This window comes from Lutra lutra, chromosome 1 (genome assembly GCF_902655055.1).
Source record: "Lutra lutra chromosome 1, mLutLut1.2, whole genome shotgun sequence".
Taxonomy (NCBI): Eukaryota; Metazoa; Chordata; class Mammalia; order Carnivora; family Mustelidae; genus Lutra; species Lutra lutra.
The window spans coordinates 166240723-166257182 of record NC_062278.1 but is presented as its reverse complement, the minus strand read 5'-3'; the positions used below and the strand labels follow the sequence as shown (position 1 = coordinate 166257182).

Sequence of the window (16460 nt, the reverse complement as noted above, 5' to 3'; positions counted from 1 at the left end):
ATGCCAGGCCTTAGTCCAGATCACAAGACACAGGAGGTGGGCCCTGTATGAGCCAATGCAAAAAAGGCTTACAGGTTTTAGTAGCCTGGGTTTAGCAAGAGTCAGTAGCACTATAAAGAAACTTAATAAAATCAATCTTTTTTTTTTTTTTTTAAGATTTTATTTACTAACTTGAGAGAGCATGAGTAGGGGAAAGAGGCAAAGGGAAAAGCAGGCTCCCTGCTGAGCTGGGAGCCTGACGCAGGGCTCCATCCCAGGGTCCTGGGATCGTGACCTGAGCCAAAGGTAGATGCTTAACCGACTGAGCTACCCACGTGCCCCTAAAATTAGTTTTTTACCAGATTAATTCGAGTGTAGACTTTAGGATGAAAGAGCATATACAGTCTGCTCTAGCCAGATTCTGTGTCCTGCCTTTGTCACAGTACCCTCTTCACTTACAGAGAGACACATGCTAGATTTGGGGTTGGGAGACTCTGGAATCCTGTCCTATGAGAGCCACCCAGAAGAGCCAACCCCAGTCACTGCCCCCAAGTCCCTGAAGTGCGGACCTGGAGCAGCTGGCTCAGATAGGCCTCTTAAGCTCAGAGGCCCAGGGTGAGACCCCCAAGGGAATCGGAAAAACAGCAGCCAGATCTCTGGGGGGTGAGCCACCCACAAAGCCAGGCTGCGTGGGCAAGAGAAGCAGGTGCTGGACATCTTGTGAGGACCTCCTGGCCTGCAGGACCCTAAGCTGGCCTTAACAAGATCCTCCTTCCCTGGAGGGGTCCCTTCGTGTGACACCTGTTGCTAGCCCCTAGTCCCTCCCACAGCCAGCCTGAACTCCCAAAGCCCTTCTCCTAGGACCTCGTGGAGGTGGAGGTGTTGCTTCTCCAGGCGGTGAGGATCCGAGCCCCCATCACTCGCATGAGGACAGGAACCCAGGTGAGGCGGGAAGCTCTCTGGCCCCTCCCATCTGTGCTGGCTGTCTAAGCAGCCTCCTGGTGGGTCTTGGGCTCTGAGTTCTGGTTCAGGATGAGCTTGGCGGAGTCATGGCTAGGTCGCTATTCCTTCTCCCATTCAGCAGGCCCCCCAACAGTCCATGGGTTCAGCTCTAGCTTTAGGAGCCTTCCCCATATTTCCTGTTCTGGGTCCCTTGTGTTTTCTCCAGCACGATTACTGAGGGACGCCTGTGCCCTGCCCCACCCCCTCCAGAGTCTGCCAGTTTCCCACACCTAGAATAGCACCTGGTACATAACAGGAGCTCACGCTCGTATGGCGGGTACTCTGCTCCATGCTTTCTATACAGTAATTCGGTCAGTGTTTGCTAACAACCCGTGAGGTTGCTCCCCATGTCATCTCTCCAATATAGATGAGGAAATGAACGCACGTAGAAAGCCTATGGCCTGGGCCCTAGGTCACATGGCGAGTAAGTGATAGAACTGGAAATCGACCCGAGAGCCTGGCACGGAGTCTGCTCTTAGCTTTTGGCAGTATTCCTCCATGTGTTTTCCCTGGCGAGCACTCAGAAACTGCAATTCCCACCCATGCTCATCCCCCCGTGTGTGGGGACCCCCGGCTAGGTTGAGAGAAAAGAGCAGAGGCAGGGACCCCAGGGCAGAATGAGCTGTGCCATCTGGGAGGCTGCCGGCACCCTGGAGCTCTGGGGGGATGGGGGGGGTCACATCACGAAGGGGGGGGGGTCGGTCAGCCAAGATGAGACACTGTCCATAGCCCAAGAAGGACAGTGCATGGAGGGGCTTGTTCTGTCTTTCATTTGATCATTGGCTGTTCCGCCCGCCCCTCCTGCACCTGTACTGGGCCCATCTCTGGTAAGGGAAGAATGGGGCACAGGTCCCCTGGCACGAAGGCGACAGTCAGTGCCCTGGGGCTCTGGGGGGCCCTCTCGGCAGCGGGACTCCTATGATCACAGGCCTGACTTCTCTCCTGCAGATGCCTGTTTATATCACTGGGATCACCAACAATCAGAACCCTTTCTCCTTTGGCAACGCTGTGCCAGGCCTGACCTTCCACTGGTCTGTCACTAAGCGGGACATCCTGGACATCCGGGGGCGACACCACGAGGTAACTACCCACCCAGGGCCCCCTCCCCCGGCACGTGCACCAGTGCCCAGATCAGGAGGTCTCTCCCCATATTTCTGCCCGTGAGGTCTGCGCCCTCCCTCCCAGGCTGCTGCTGGGCCCATTCTCTCTCTCAAGGCTCGTCGGGACAGCTTCTTGCAAATGCTGCCACCACACCATCCTCCCGTAGTGTCCTTCCTCCACTCCCAGTCCTCTCATGTCCAGGAATCTGGGCTTCTAGCTCTCCCTCCTCGTAGTCCTTTCCACCTGAAGCACACACTGCTAAGTGCTACGGACGGGCTTCACAGTAGCCAACTTCAGAAGGCAGCAACAATGACAGGCTGTGGGGAGGCTGCAGAAGTTCAGAACATCACAGGGTCTGGGTCAGGGTCCCTAGTCTGTAACTTCTCACCTTCTCTCTGAGGTGATGCCTGGCAGCCCTGGGGCTTTTTCCAGATTTTTCCCTGAGGACAAACTCCCCTCCCCTAGCCCTTCTTAGAGGGACCCTGGCCTTTCCTCAAACCTCAGAGCTGAAAGAGAAGGTACTGGCCCCCTCTTTGTGCTGACTGGAGCCCATCTAAAGGAAGGGACTTGGCGTATGTCACCCAGTGTGCCAGTGGGGAAATGGGACAGGGAGTCAGCCCCGGTGACTCTGGCCTGCCACCCCCAGTGCGCTATGGTCATGCAGGGCCCAAGTAGGGGTTGGCTTGGGGAGGTTTCTTTTTGCCTTACCTGTGCACAGCAGGGAGGGGATGGTTGGGAGGTTCCTGTACCCAGGACCAGCTGTCAAGGGTACCAGGGCCCTAGGCCTTTCCTGAGAACACATTTGGTGTCTGTCCCAGGCTTCACTACAGCTGCCGTCACAGTACAACTTTGCCATGAACGTGCATGGCCGGGTGAAAGGCAAGACCGGGCTGAGGGTGGTGGTCAAGGCTCTGGACCCCACTGCTGGGCAGCTGCACGGTCTCGCCAAAGAACTCGCCGATGAGATCCAAATCCAGGTAAAGGTGGGGGGGCAGGAGCCACCATTAGGGGGAAAGCCAGTGTGCCCACCCAACCCCCAACCCAGGGCCATTCGGGCCCACATGAGCCCTGCTACCACCCCTACACCTGATGGCTTCTCAGTCTGCAGGGGCCAGGAGTATATGAGGTGCCGTGGGAGCCCAGAGTTGAGGCTGCCCCAGGCCAGCAGGATGGGGGTGGGTGGCTGGCAGGCCAGGTGGCAGGAGCGGTGTGTACAAAGTCCTGGAGGTCTGAAATAGCTCAGTGTATTCTCCAAATAGCAGATAATTCTATGCTTGGTGTTGGAGGCACCTTCATGGTAAGAAGAAGCTGGAAAATTGTGAGGCATTCATTGAATTGTCTGTGTTTATTTCACAAATACTCAGCACTTAGCGGAGGCAGACTTGCCTTTCTCCACCTCCCAGTGTTGTCTCCCCTGGGAGGTGCTCCCATGAAGTCCACAGGGGCTGCTGCTTGAGGACGAGCCTGCGGCCCAAGGGGGAAGGGGTCCAAGTGTCCCCTCCAGGTTGTGGTGAATGGGCGGTGGGCCCAGAAAGGCCTAGAGGGCTGTGCTGTATGGACGGCCTGGGATGGCTCTTCTCCCTCCCGGGGCTCAGCACCCGTATTTCTGTCTCTGGCCTGCCCTCCTACCTCCCTTGTCCTTCGGGGTCCTTGTAAAACTAGGGAGGGGACGAGTTGCTTCTGAAGAGCATTTTTAGCTTCAGAGGGCCCCGTTCTGCCCATCTGGGACTCAGTAAAACCTCTGGGTCCCCCTAAATTGTAAAGAAAAACTGAAAGTGGTCCCTAAACATCATGAGAAAAGAAACAGACTCAAGCCCCCTCATGTCTGGTGCCTCTCACAGGATTAAAGACAGGGCTTTGCAGCTTCCACATTCTGTGACCTCAAGTGAGACACTTAACATCTTTGTGCCTCAGTTTCCCAAGCTGACAGCTGGAGGCTTGAGTACCTCAGAAACTTCAACATGCTGGATCTAGCCCACAGATGTATTTGCTTTGGCTCATGCAGCACCCTGAAACAATTTTTATTTGTTGCCAACATTTAAAAATAGGAAGATGTTGTCTAAAAACCCAGTAGGCAGCTTGTCCTAAAGATTTGGTGTCTTGGCACACGGCAGAATCAGCAGGCGAAAAGCAGCCTCCCCTCAGCAGAGCCAGCCCCCCCACTCCCCCTCGTCGTCCCCCGGGTGGTGAGGCCACGGGTCCATCCCTTTTGACCCTGGTGCTCACACTGCTGCTTTCCTGACACTTGAGTTAACAGGAAAGTAAGATCCCTCTCACAGCCGCCTCTCCCTCTGAAGAGGGGCAACAAAGAACATGTGTGTAAGAAAAGCAGGAGGAAACCTATTTATAAGTATGTCTCCCGGCCCATGCATGTGTCCAAGTCAGAACCGGTGCTCTACACTGGGTACCCCTGCCCAGTGCAGGGACCCCCACCCAACATCAGAACCCTATCTTGCTCCCAGAGACGATTTATCAGTCACCATTTAGGAAGCACTGCTCTCATTGCCACATGAGGCCCGCTGTTTGAGACAAATGTGGCAAGGATTATTGCTTTTAGACCCATTTTACAGATGAGGACGTTTGGGCTTATGTATATGATCAGAACATAGCAAGGCTGGGAGGGAAGGAAAATTGGACCCTTTAGAATCCAGCCCATCTGATGAGATCAGAAGCCAGTGGGGGAGCACAAAGCTGGACTCAGCACCAGGCCCAGAGGCCGAGAGAGGTCCTCCCAAGGCCCCCTAGAGAAAAGGACTTGGAAGGGTGGTAGGCAGTTAGGGTGCTTGTCGGGAGGGGTCTGGAGTTCCCGTAAGAGCTGCGACCGTAGGCTGGGGAGCTGTGGCAGGTCTTGGGGCTCCTGGGAAGCGAGGATCAGATTTAATCCGATTCGCTCCGACATGACCAGGTTTCTCACCTGCCAGTCTGGTTCACTGACCCACCCGCCCCCGCACCGTGTGGCTCCCAGGAGAGCACGACAAGAGGGAGGAAGATCAGGGCCGAGGGGCAGCTAGGGTTTATCCCAACTTGGGCACAATGAGGATCACCTGAGACAGACCTGAGCCCTGTAATTCTGCACACCTCCTTCCATGCCCACAAAGATCCCCACCCACCACGGGAACCTGGGGAGCAGCCTGTGCTCCCTGGCTTCAATGGGGTATGCACACATGAGCCTGTCCGCTCGTTCTCATCACACCCCTGGCCTCTGTTAAAAGCCTGCCCTTCCCATCCCATTCCCTGCCATTTGGCAGGTGCCCCCAATGGTGTTCCTCATCTCTGCCCCCCCACACCCGGTCTCACTGCCAAGAGTGGGGACAGGGGGCTGGATGGGACTCCAGCGCCTGCCAGGGAACCAACCTCACCCTCCGTTCCAGGTATTCGAGAAGCTGCTGCTGCTGAACCCTGAAATAGAAGCAGAACAAATACTAATGTCACCCAACTCATTTATAAAGCTTCAGACAAACAGGTACGTGACTCAGCGCTCGTTTGCAGCAGGCTGAGGAGCGGCTCTCCGCGTCCGACGACTCATTTGTCAAAGTTGTCAGGAGCCGCAGACGCTTCCAGCCAGCTGCGTCCCTCTCTGTGCGAAGAGGGTGTGGCTTCTGCAGGCCCCTTCCCTGCCCCGCCGATTGCTCCTGGGGCTCCACGTTGCTGGTCCCCATGGGCCTGTCTCTTCTTCCCTGGCGCCCAGCAAGCTTGTAATGCCCACCGCTCCAGTCCGCGACTCCAAAGGGGGAAAATGTCCCACCTTGGAAGAGTCAAACTTCCAAATGCCCCTTTGTCTTCAAGACACGCTGCTCGGTGGGTAGCATTCCTGAACCAGCAGCATGGGCATCACCAGGGCACAGGGTGAAAGGCAAGTTCTGGGCCCCACCCCAGCCCTGCATTCAGCCAGGTCCCCACTCGGGGGGGACGCACACTGTGACTGCAGTGTAATTCCTGTCTCGCCTTCACGCGGTTGCCTTTGGTAGCCCTGACTTGCGTGTGAACGGCGGTTTGCCAAGAGGGGTGCTCCGAGGACCACAGGGTACTTGCATGTTGCGTGAAACACACACATGTCTAAATACCATCGGTGCGCCCGTGGTGGGGAAGAGGAGCATGGCACGAGAGGGGCTGACAGTCAAACAAGGTGTGATGGTTAAGCTGTAACCCAAAGCAGGGCCTTCTGTGCGAGGCTTTAGGGGAGACATGTCAGATAGAAATGCTTGAACTAGGTCTTTTTTTTTAAGATTTGATTTATTTGAGAGCGAGAGAGCTCAAGCAAGAGCAGGGGGAGGGGCAGAGGGAGAAGCAGACTCCCCGCTGAGCGAGAAGCCCTACTGGGGCTCCATCCCAGGACCCCGGAATCATGACCTGAGCCGAAGGCAAACACTTAGCTGACTGAGCCCTGCAGGCACCTCTTGAGCTGGGTCTTGAAGGATGAGCAGGACCCTCTACGGGTTCCAAGGAAGGGGCTGGTGATGGGGCAGAAAGGTGCAGCTGAGGCAATAGCACTTATCATCGTCGTCTGAGGAGGGTCCGTAGGGCTGCGTACGAAGAGCAAGGTGACAGAGGCTAGCCCTGGGGGCGAGCACATTTCCTTCTTGTGGTTTTTTGTTTTTGTTTTTTAAGATTTTATTTATTCATTTGACAGACAGAGATCACAAGTAGGCAGAGAGGCAGGCAGAGAGAGAGGAGGAAGCAGGCTCTCAGGGAACCTGATGCGGGGCTCGATCCCAGGACCCTGAGATCATGACCTGAGCCGAAAGCAGAGGTTTTAACCCACTGAGCCACTCAGGCACCCCTTGTCGTTTCTTTATTAAACAAAACACATGGGAGAGAGTATAAAACACTGTGGTATTTGTCTTCTAACCAGTGAAGATCATTGGCAGCTTTACGAACTGTTTTCTGAGCAAGTAGCCCATTTTCACCCAGTCCCCTGCCCTTAGAAATTAGACAGGGCAAGACCATTGCTTCCCTTTCACAGTTGGGGAAACTGAGGGCCGAGAGAGGAGACACGAGGTGCCTTGAGGCACGCAGCTGTCTGCTGGGCATTGGAACTGTGCTCAACATCTGCCCGACTCAGGGCCCTATCCACTTTCCACTGTGCCAGGTCGCCTTATGTCAGTAAATGAGAAACAGTCTGCCCCAGGAACGATCTTTTTTTTTTTTTTTTAAGATTTTATTTATTTATCTGACAGAGATCACAGGTAGGCAGAGAGGCAGGCAGAGAGAGAGGGAAGCAGGCTTCCCGCCGAGCAGAGAGCCCGACACGGGGCTTGATCCCAGGACCCTAGGATCATGACCTGAGCCGAAGGCAGAGGCTCAACCCACTGTGCCACCCAGCTGCCCCCCGAGAAACGATCTTTACAGCAAATGTCCCATGCAAGGGATGAGAGAAGCTCAGCTGTCAGTCTTTTCTCCCAGAAGCAATGCTCTCCTTGGAACCATCGGTTTTCCATATTAGGTTTCCCACAGGGGACCAAGGAGGTTATGCGCAGGCTGCCCACCCGGGTCCTAATGTACAGTGGGGTCAGGTTCAGGTCTTTTCTTCTCCCAGGAGCCCTCGGGAAGCCCAGATGGCTGCATCTCAGGGCAGAGACGCCGGGCCCCTTTGCTGCGACCTGCTCTCCCTGCTGCGCTCTGAAAAACTGGGTCTGTTTGTTTTTCAAAGGGATGGTGCGGCATCTCTGAGCTACCGCGTCCTGCATGGGCCGGAGAAGGTCCCCGTGGTGCACGTGGACGAGAAGGGCTTCCTGACGTCTGGGTCTGTGATCGGGACATCTACAATTGAAGTGACTGCCCAAGAGCCTTTCGGGGCCAACCAAACCATCATCTTTGCTGTAAAGGTAGGATCGTGTTCTCCTCCTGTTTTAGAGTAATGAAAGCAATAGCACTGAAGGAAAAACCTGCCCCTTGCAGGTGTAAAATGGATCTATTCACCTTTGAGCTGAGAAATTGTATGGAAGAATTCACTGAAGGATAACTTGGGGGCAAATGTCTTAGAGGAAAAGCTATAGCATCTTCTGGATGTCACAGCTGAAGGTCCTTGGAGGTTACTGATCGCAATGGCCTCATTTCACAGAGGGAGAAACTGAGGCCCAGCAAGGCCTATGATCTGCTGGAACTGGCACCTCCGTGTCCCGATGGGGCCACCGGTACCTGATTGGTGCCCAGGAGCAGTGGCTGCGTGTGCTAGATGCCCGGCGCAGAAATCATCGCCTTATATCCATGGTGACATGGAGAATTCAGTAACCCATTTTACAGGCAAGGAAAGTGAGACTTATAGTGGAAGTGAGTCACTCTTGGTGACTGTGAGGCAGAGCCTGGGCCCTAATCCACATAGGCTGGGCTTGGGGTTGTGTCCCCCAGACTTATCACAACACTTTCCATGCCCCCCTGCCATTCCGTGCTCCTTAGTGCTGGGGGCTTTCTCCTTGGGCATCCTTTGGGTGGGTCCCCCCAGATTTCCCTCCTGTACCTCCTCACCACAGGCTGAATCCTGAGTGATAGACAAGGCACGTGACTTCAAGTTTTGAGATTTTTGCCTGGGTCCCTGACCTGCTTCCTTAATTAGTGCCTTTTTGTTTCAAGGTGGGTGCCTTGCAGGGAACCCTCCACCCTACTTTTTGAGTAAGTGGAATCTACTCACTGCTCATCCTACTTCAGCAAATAGGTATTGAGCACCAACTATTTACCTATCAGTGCACCCACTGAGCTTTATCCCAGAAATTAGGTCTTTCAAGGGAGTGAACGTTCTGGCCAGGATAGATTTTACTCGGAGTTAGGGGGCCAGGGCACCGTCTCTGGAGCTCGGGTTTCCTCCTCCCCATCCTGCTTTCCCTGGAGCCTCCCAGTGCCCCCCAGTTAATGCTTCCCCTATAGTCCCCAACGGGCATTCCTTCACTTGAATGCCCGGAGAGCCAAGTTTCCCAAAGAAACCGAGCATTCAAAGCCTAGGGGATATTTTTGCAAAATGAATAACGATAATAATTTTTTCAAAGTCACGGGTTTTGGCTCTTTTAGGTTGGGTTTTCCTTTCATGAATCTGGCCCGCTGTGTGGGAAGGCAGGAATCTCATCACTAGCTCAGGACTCTCAGGAGAACTAGGCCTTTCCTCCTTCCAGGACCCCAACGTCAATCCAGTCCCCGGTCCTTCCCGAGGGTAGTACCCAGCTGGGGAGGCCAGTTCCCAGAGCAGTCACTACCACATCTGCTCATGTCCTCAGGTGTCTCCTGTTTCTTACCTGAGGATCTCCATGAGCCCTGCCTTGCACACCCACAACAAGGAGGCTCTGGCAGCCCTGCCTTTGGGAATGACTGTGACCTTCACAGTCCACTTCCACGACAACTCTGGAGACATCTTCCATGCTCACAACTCGGTGCTCAGCTTTGCAACTAACAGGTAGGCTGTGGGAGACCCTCATTTCTCATGGGAAGGAGTGCCTCAGTTGGACCTGGATGGCAACTGGACAGTCTAGTGCCACTGAAAGGAGACTTCATTACCTGCGGTCACCAAGAGGAGGGGACATGCCACACTTGTAGGGCCCCAAGGGGAAGCCCTGGGCTTGCTCAGGAGGCAGGAGTGAGGGGGAAACGGGCCAGAGCCTTTATTACCATGTGGCAGGAAGCTATCAGTGATGTCCCCGGTGGGCAGGAGGTGAGACATAGGTGTGGGGGTTTGGGTTTGGGGTTGGAGGGCTTGAGGTAAGACTTCCGTATACCTGGGAAAGCCCGTCGCAGGGAACATGGAACCACGACACAGTCCTGGCCAGTGCATTGGCTCTGTGATCGGCAGATGCAAAAGTTGGTCACCCCATAAGGCCCACACCTTCCAGCACTCCGGTGCTGGTGAGGAAGGAGTGTGATGTTCACTGCCTCTGCTGTGTCTCACTGACACCTCACTATAGCCCATTTGCCAAGGCCCAGAGAGGTCAAGCCACTTGCCCTGGGTCACACAGCCAGAAAGTGGGTTTGAATACCAGGTCGCATCTGGCTCCACGGGCAAGTCATTTTGGCTATCTCTTATAGCTGTTAGCTGCAGCTATATTTTGGAAGGTCTCAGGTGAGGTGACAGGGCGCTCTCCAGAACAGGAAGAGAGCTGTGGCCTCCATCTGGGCCCGCAGAAACCTCTGACTGGGTCTGCTGGAGCAGTGAGTCTCAAGGCGTGGTCCCCAGACCAGCTGGGCAGGAGCCCTTAGAAATACAAGTTCCCAGGACCCAACACTTGGTGTTTTAAGGAGACCCCCAGGTGATTCTAAAGCCTCTGGCACAGACTAGCTAAAAGCAGGAGAGAGAGGAATTGGGCACAGGAGGAAAGAGGACAGCTTGGGCAGGGGTTCTAGGGAGTACAGGGACAGAAGAGTATATGCAGGTGTGAGTGACCATTGCAAGTTGGCCTCCCCGCAGGCCTGCAACAGATGTGTTCCCTGTGGCTCACATACCCAGGGCCAAGCACTGAGGAAGTAGCATGGTAGAAGGACTGGGGTTTGGAGTTAGGCCCAGTTCAAGCCCCAGCTCTACCCTTTGTGGACCCTTCCTAGGCAAGGCAGCTCATCTCTCCAGGCCTCAGTCTCCATACCTGTCATGTGGGGAATCTGCCTCGTCCTCAGGGCCATCAACCAAGGCCATAGTCATGAAGGCCTCTGGCAAACCGTGGAGCTCTGTGCCCGTGGTATGAGCTGTGCCTCGGTCTGGAACCAAGGCTACCCTGGAGAAAATGGAGGCAGGTCCTCCCAGCCCCTCGGCTACCCCACAGAAGTCGTGCTGGCCCTTTTGTGGTGGGAGCCTCTCTCCTGGAGGGAAGTGATAAAGCCAGAAACCCTGCCTCTCTGGCCAGCCAGTCCAGGCCTGGTGCTGACCAAGCACGTGTCATGCACCAGCTGCTGGTCCCTGTGCTTTATAGCCACCGACCTGGTTTAGTGCTACGTCAAGCCTAGGATGCCATGGGTTTATTCTCATCCCCATTTTAGAGGAGGCAGGGGACAGAGATTGTGTCTCCTGAGAACTTCCCACCCTGTTGGGAAGGGACTGGCAAGCACTTTGTAACTCCCCTTGCCCTCTGGCCTCAGCTTTCCCTTCTAGAACATGGGGACGTGCTCCAGGCCACCCCAGCTGTGGGCCAAGGGCTCCTCCTGGGACAGAGGAGAGGAGGTCAGGTTTAGCATGGCCTGCAGTGGCCCCAGATCTGCACCAGCTACTCAGTAAGCTTGAGCCAGAGGGACGTCTGGGGCCACGGTCAGCAAGAAGCTTGTCTGGGCAGGGCTCCATATTTCTCCCTCCGGGGTCAGGCACCTCTTCCCTAAGACTGAGCACCCACCTTCTCCTCCTGTGCCTAGAGACGAGTTTGTGCAAATCGGGAAGGGCGCCACCAACCACACATGCGTCGTGCGCACCATCAGCGTCGGCCTGACGCTACTCAGCGTGTGGGATGCTGAGCATGTGGGCCTCAACGACTTCGTCCCGCTGCCCGTCCAGCAGGCCATCTCCCCGGAGCTGTCTGCAGCGCTTGTGGTGGGAGACGTGCTCTGTCTGGCCACAGTCCTGGTCGGCCTGGCAGGTAAGAGAGATGGATATGGGCCGGGGACTCCTTCTGAATCCGGGCAGCCCCAAAGATGGGAGTGGGCTCCCTTGGTGTGGGTAAGACGAGCAGAGCTCGGAGGAGGTCCAAGAGCAGGCATCAGAGCCCTACAGGCAGAATCCAGTGTGCTGCCTCTTTTTGCAAACAAGATGGCATTAGAACTCCGCCATCCCTCTTCATTCACATGCTGTTGGTGGCTGTGTTTCCCCTACAACGGCCGGGCCGAGCAGTGGCATCAAAGACCCCCAGGCCCCCCCAGCCTGACACACGTACCATCTGGCTGGCTCTTTACAGAACAAGCTTGCCAGCCCCTGCACTCGCATAGCACTGTCTGGTAGAAGTTTCTGCCACTGTGGAGACATCCCATATCCGCTAAGGCGGGGAGGCCCTCCCAATCCAGCCCTCAAAATGCACCCAAGGAACTACCTATTTCATATGAAGGCACTTGTGCCTAGTGGTTACAGGGCTGGACAGAGCATATCCAAAAGGAAATGTAAGCAGGGAATAGCTACTGGGCCCATTCCGTGATTTCCGGATTTCAGCTGCTCCCACGTCACCTGTGTTGTACGTCCATGACCTACATCATTTGTTTGTTTTTTTTTTCAAAGTTTCAAATTGACTCCCTATTTTTTCTTTATCTAATTCATTTTAAAAGGAAGTTAAACACTGCTCTTAAAGAAAAACAAATCTAACTTGCCAGAAATAGAATGTGGTGCCAGAAATAGAATATTTTGTGGTCTATATTCTGTAACGTGACTGGCTTTTAACTAAGAAATGTTGTCTAGCACCCACTCTCGAGCCTGACACCAGCTTTGTTTGCTAAAAAACATTAGATAATCAGTTGCGGGTGGGCAGGGGTGGTCCTATGGAGAGGTCCAGCTCCCAGGTCATCCCAGGACAAGGGAATGATCAGGAGATTACAAGCAGGGAGGCACTGGAGAGAAAGGAGGGCAGGAGGTTCACTCTGGGCAGGGGTTGCAGTTGTGCAGAGAGCAGGTGCCTAGGCCTGCAGCTAGCCCCGGGTGGCTACAGCCAGGATCCTGGGGTGGGAGTGGGGGGAGTGGGCCCCAGCCAGGGTGCCAAGGCCAGTGGGATGGATGGCTTCTACCCTGAGGTTGACGAGTTGAGGCCCCAGGGCAGCAATGTGGAGCACGGGGCTGGGCGGGGCTGGAGGCTGATGCGGTCACCTGGGGGACAGAGTTTGGCCATGGTATTGGCTGTGGGAATGGTGAGTGACAGCCAACACTTCCTCTCCCAGGCCTCTCTGGAACCTGGAGCTCCTCAGCCAGCAACGTCCTACACATCGACCCGAGGACAGGTGTGGCGGTGGCCCGAGAGGCGGGATCTGTGACCATTTACTACGAGGTTGCTGGGCACCTGAGGACCTACAAGGAGGTGGGACTTAGGGGGCACACGTGGCTGACCCTCTCAGGGTGAAACCCTTCGCTTTCTCTACTGAATGACTCCCTTTTCTTGAGCAAAGAAGCAGTAGCATCTTGCTAGCAGTCAGGACCCAGAGTCATGAGTCTGGGTTCCGCTGCCCCCTGCCTCTGGGATTGTCACAAGCTCCCTTTTTGGCACGTCCCCCCCCCCCCCATTCCCCGGCTCTCACACACTCTGGTGGACTGGCAGGAAGGTTCCCCGTGGGCATCCCCCCGGGAGTCCTAGGATGGATGGGCCGGTGTGGTGATTTGGCGTCACTGACAAAGTTAAGCCTCCCCGGCAAGCCACCCCTTGAGTCTTTCTGGAGACGAACAAAACCGTTCTCTCCTCTGTTTTATCTCCAGCCGAGAATGAATCAATGAGCCATGTCGGGCCGCGTTCCAAATGTGTCTCATTTTAGAGCCAGCGTGCACGTGATCGAATCCAGCAGTTTAACCTAATAGCTCGCACATTTACTGCTGGGGCCGTGCAGTGGGGGAGCCGATCCCAGATAGGGGCATCGGTGACTGACGAAGCTATGTTCTCCCGGGAGGAGCCACCGAGAGTGGGCAGGGGCTGGGCGGCGTTGGCTGGGGGAGGGAGGGGGTGGCTGGATGAGAGAGAGTGGCTAGGCAAAGTTGTACCCAGCTCCAGAGCCCAGCCCTGACGGCGGCAGGAACCTACCTAGGTGGTGGGGGGGGCGGGAGTGGAGGCTGGCATGGCCATCATGATGCACCCTGGGTTCCAGGAAGTTCTGTGGAGTGGTTATGCATGTGAGCCTGAGGGCTAGGCTGCCTGGGTTCGCATCCCAGCTGGGCCACTGAGAGGCTGTGTGGCATCAGGTAAGTTATTTCACCTCTCTGTGCCTTGGTTTTCCTGTCTGTGAAATGGATAGAGGAATGTTGTAAGGATTAAAGGCACTCGCATGTGTGAACCGCTTGGAATGGTACTCAGCAAACCTTCAGCAGGTATTAGCTGCACTGTTACTACTTTACAGCAAAGAGACAAAAGCTTATGCCAAACCTAGGAGGGCTTCAACAGGGATTTTGTTTGTTTGTTTGTTTTTTACAGTAGAGAGTTATCTAGATCAGAGGTAAGGTTTGGAACGGGTCCCAGTGCCTGGCAAAGTCTAAGAGCCCAAGAGAGGGAGAGGAGCTGCAGGGAAACCAGGCAGGGGGCTGGGGGTGGGACTGGCACCATTGGGCGGGCAGAAACTAAGAGTGGGTTTGGGGGAGACTGAGCAGGGAGAGTCATTAAAGATCGATGACCATTTGGAAGTAGGGATTGAGGGAGAAAGAAGCTTTGGGGATCCGAGGTCTGCCTTGGGTGACAAGGTGGATGTTGGTCCTTTACGCTGACTGTGGTGGCAGGTGGGTAGGGGTGCAGAAGGAGGGGCCGGCGTGGGTGGAAGATGAGTGAGTTGAGAAATGGCCAGCCTAAGATGGTTACAACTCCTCTGTGTGGGGCTGGTGGTATGGCAGCAGGTGTTCCTGGAGTTCCAGAGCAGGGAGCAGGAGAGGGGTCGGGGGGCTAAGGACAGGGATGGTTCTGGAAGACCTGAGAACGGACAGGACTGTGCAGAACATACTAGAGCAGGAGGGGAGAGGGGCAAGGCCTTGGGTCCCCTCTGCAAGGTGTGGAGGAGGAGGAAGAAGTGGGGAGAAGATGATAGCCTGGTGTTCAAGAGGAGTCCAGGAGAAGATGGGAAGACCTAGGGCCAGGGTGCAGGTGCCTACCAGTGAGTCTGAAGGCCCTGGGGCCAGCCCATAGGCCTGCCTATGCTTCTGCATCAGCCATGGCCCTGGTAGCTGCGTGGGCTTTGGGGAGGAGTGAGACCGCATCCCTGCTCTTAGGGAGATCACATTCTGGTAGAAATCAGATCTGTGGGAGGCAGGAAGTGCTGAGTGCCTGCCCAGAGGTGGGTAGACAGGCTTCCAGCTAGAGGGGGTGACTCGAGCTGGGCGTACAAGGACCAACAGGGTCAGTCTCTGCAGGGAGGGTGGAAGCTTAAGGTAGGCGCACAGCTGGGGCGGGGGATGGGGGAGGTCTGGGTGTGGCCAGTGCAAGATGAGCAAAGGGGATGGGTAGAAAAAATCTGGGAAGACTTCAGTCTGGCCTGGGGGTGGGGGGTGTCAGTCCTTACCCATGGTATGTGGGTTGCATTTTCATCCAGGTGATTTATGTTGAATAAATGACAGTAAAGTAAAACAGTGCCTTCTCTCTTCACCGAAAGCCTAATTAACCAAACTGATGAACAGAGAAGTGATCACAACTGCCCCAGGAGCCAAATTCTGTAGCCCACCCCAAACCATTGAAAGAATTCAGGCCCGCAGTTCAGCTGGGGCTCTGCTGTTCTGGAAAAACAGTCAGCTCAGAGAGAGGGCAAGGCTGCAGAGTCTAACTGGCCCCAGGGTCTAACCCTAGCTCCACCACCTCTGGGCAGGTCTCTCGAATGCTGAGCCTCAGTCTTGTCCCCTGTGCAGTGGGTTGTGCCTCATCACAGGCAGCAGGGTGAGGTCACGAAATTGCCCAGCCACCAGGCCCACACGTGGTCGGTGCTCAGTGCAGTTGCCTCGGCTCCCTTCCCAGATAGTGATTGGTGTCCCTCAAAGGATCATGGCCCATTCCGTCCGCCCAGGCCAGACCAGCTTCCAGGAGGCCTCCAAGGTGACCGTCACCGTGGGAGACAGAAGCTCTAACCTGAGAGGTAGAGAGTAAGGGGCTTGCTTGGTCCGGGGGGGGGGGGGGGGGGGGGCCTGCCGGGCTCAGGGGCTCTGCTGCCATTTTGTCTGCTTTTCCCACTCAAACTCACGCCAGAGCTGCATTTAAACTCCTTCTGGCCTGTTGCTTCCAGCTTTTTAGAAATCCAAGTCGTCCCCAAGCAGAGACAATGAAAAGAGACTTTCCTAAAAGATCCCGGTGCCCAGAAATAGCCTGTGTCTGAGCCAGAAATGCCCCTTCGGCCCTGGGTCACCTGAGGAAAAAAAGCTACCCTTTACCCGCATGAATCCCAGAAAGTAATGACTTAGCAGAGATCTCACGGCTGATTTTTGTAATTAGCTCTTCCAAGCCGTGCATGGAACATTCGACCCTGTCCCCTGCCCATGACAGCCCTGGACAGCAGCTGTCAGGAATAAATACATCAATACAGACTGGTTTTTTGTTTGTTTTTGGTTGGTTTTCTTTTTTTTTTTTTTTTAACCACTTAACTGGTGGAATTAAATATGGCTGTCCTCGTTCTGACTGATGAGACACCTTTACTGTATCCACTCACCTCTGTTTTCCTACCTCAGTGTGCGGGGACAGCACCATGCAGTCGCTGAAATGGTCCTCAGCGTATTCATGGGGAACTCTTGCCCTCCTGATGTCCAGAAATAAATTGCCCATTTTTCCCCGCTG

General features: G+C 55.1%; 1 protein-coding gene across 2 annotated transcripts in view; it reads left to right on the top strand.

The window, feature by feature from the left end:
- Nucleotides 1–16460, top strand: part of NUP210 (nucleoporin 210) — a 103950-nt gene that overhangs the window by 79432 nt on the left and 8058 nt on the right. For both annotated transcript variants that reach the window (XM_047743603.1, XM_047743605.1), the window contains exons 26-34: nt 841–921; nt 1930–2061; nt 2901–3059; nt 5454–5545; nt 7733–7907; nt 9288–9463; nt 11398–11618; nt 12898–13034; nt 15651–15768. In XM_047743603.1, coding sequence (XP_047599559.1) covers nt 841–921; nt 1930–2061; nt 2901–3059; nt 5454–5545; nt 7733–7907; nt 9288–9463; nt 11398–11618; nt 12898–13034; nt 15651–15768 — 1291 coding nt within the window. The remainder of the gene's footprint in view (nt 1–840; nt 922–1929; nt 2062–2900; nt 3060–5453; nt 5546–7732; nt 7908–9287; nt 9464–11397; nt 11619–12897; nt 13035–15650; nt 15769–16460) is intronic.